The sequence below is a fragment of the Austrofundulus limnaeus genome, unplaced genomic scaffold, assembly GCF_001266775.1.
Source record: "Austrofundulus limnaeus strain Quisiro unplaced genomic scaffold, Austrofundulus_limnaeus-1.0 Scaffold1272, whole genome shotgun sequence".
Lineage (NCBI taxonomy): Eukaryota > Metazoa > Chordata > Actinopteri > Cyprinodontiformes > Rivulidae > Austrofundulus > Austrofundulus limnaeus.
The window spans coordinates 42,525-44,555 of NW_013953674.1; the positions used below are offsets into that span (position 1 = coordinate 42,525).

Below are 2,031 nucleotides of genomic sequence, written 5' to 3' on the forward strand. Positions count from 1 at the left end.
CACAGACAGACAGACACAGACAGAGACACAGACAGAGACAGAGACACAGACACAGACAGACACAGACACAGAGACAGAGACACAGACAGACAGACACAGACAGAGACACAGACAGAGACAGAGACACAGACACAGACAGACACAGACACAGAGACAGAGACACAGACAGACAGACACAGACAGAGACACAGACAGAGACAGAGACACAGACACAGACAGACACAGACACAGAGACAGAGACACAGACAGACAGACACAGACAGAGACACAGACAGAGACAGAGACACAGACACAGACAGACACAGACACAGAGACAGAGACACAGACAGACAGACACAGACAGAGACACAGACAGAGACAGAGACACAGACACAGACAGACACAGACACAGAGACAGAGACACAGACAGACAGACACAGACAGAGACACAGACAGAGACAGAGACACAGACACAGACAGACACAGACACAGAGACAGAGACACAGACAGACAGACACAGACAGAGACACAGACAGAGACAGAGACACAGACACAGACAGACACAGACACAGAGACAGAGACACAGACAGACAGACACAGACAGAGACACAGACAGAGACAGAGACACAGACACAGACAGACACAGACACAGAGACAGAGACACAGACAGACAGACACAGACAGAGACACAGACAGAGACAGAGACAGGGACAGTTACAGGGACAGTTACAGGGACAGAGACAGGGACAGAGACAGTGTACCTGGTCCTGGAGATGAGGCCAGTCGTACAGAAACAGGAGACTGCATCACAGGAAACGACTGAAAAACAAACAGAAACTTTATTGATAATCAGCTCTGATTCCTCTGGATACAAACTCACTGAATGTTGACCCAGTTTTGTTGTCTCTGCCTGCAGACAGCAGTGCTTCTCATTGTTAACACCTGTTTTCACTTCGAGCCTCAAATCTGAACCAACAAACCCTGAAATGGTTTGATTTTAGTTTCTGATGAACAGTTTTAACATCTTTTTATTTTACTACATTCATCCATGCAACACACAGTAACACATGTTTGAACAACTGATGTCAACAGGACTGTGGTCATGATCTGATCCAGTCCAGACTGCAGGTGTTGGCTCGGACCAGTGTTCTGAACAACACTGAGTTACACAACAACAACACTGTTACACAACAACAACACTGCAGAAACATTCAGCAGAGGTTTTACATGCTGCCTTCAAGTCCTTTTCAGGAACATCTGAGCCTTTTTAACACAACGATGTAAAAACGAGTCTCAAGATGGCGGCGTGAGGATCGGTCACGTTCGGGAGAGCAGCCGCAGAAATTTGCTAATAACTGATTTTAACCTATCATATTCAACAGCTCCAGGTCACACGAAGTGTACCACTTTAATAAGAGTATTAACAGCTATTTRCTGAGACAGTCCAACGAAATGCCACGTAAAAAGAGCCAAGTTACTGACGCCTCCGCAGGCCGTGCTGGACAAGCTAAAGTAGCCGAAGCGGAAGCTAGTCATGCTAGCATCGAAACGCAGACTGTAGCGGCTGCTACTTTCCAGACGCTGCAAGAGGTGGTGGATGAAACAACTGTAAACATCTCCAAGATAATTGACGAGAAGCTGAGACCAATATCAGAACTACTCTCAAAACACAGCACCACACTGGACGATCATGAGGAAAGACTAGTGGAGATGGAGCAAAGGAGCAAAGTGATGAACGCATCCTGGGAGCTGGGCAGAAAGAACAAATCAGTGAAGCACGGTGACTCAACAGTAATGTTCTTTCAGGATTTATCGGCTGCAGTTCTCCGCAAGAGAAAGAGCTACGACGTAGTGAAGAAGAAGCTCAAACTGCTTGGCGCAGAATACAGGCAGATCTACCCGGCTCTGCTGAAAGTTACTCTTCGCGGATCAACCAAGCTGTTTAACAACCCGCATGAGGTGGAGCGCTACCTTAACTCTCTGGAGGGGACCCCATGTGCTGCTGAATGAGTGATGGAGTTCACCTGACACCCGCCTGGCCGAAAAGAGGAC

General features: G+C 47.5%; 1 protein-coding gene across 1 annotated transcript in view; it reads right to left on the reverse strand.

Moving 5' to 3' along the window:
- nup35 (nucleoporin 35) overlaps positions 1-2,031 on the reverse strand; it is an 11,873-nt gene that overhangs the window by 6,486 nt on the left and 3,356 nt on the right. Inside the window, exon 4 of the mRNA XM_014031573.1 lies at positions 741-798. Within this exon, the coding sequence (XP_013887027.1) occupies positions 741-798 (58 nt within the window). The remainder of the gene's footprint in view (positions 1-740; positions 799-2,031) is intronic.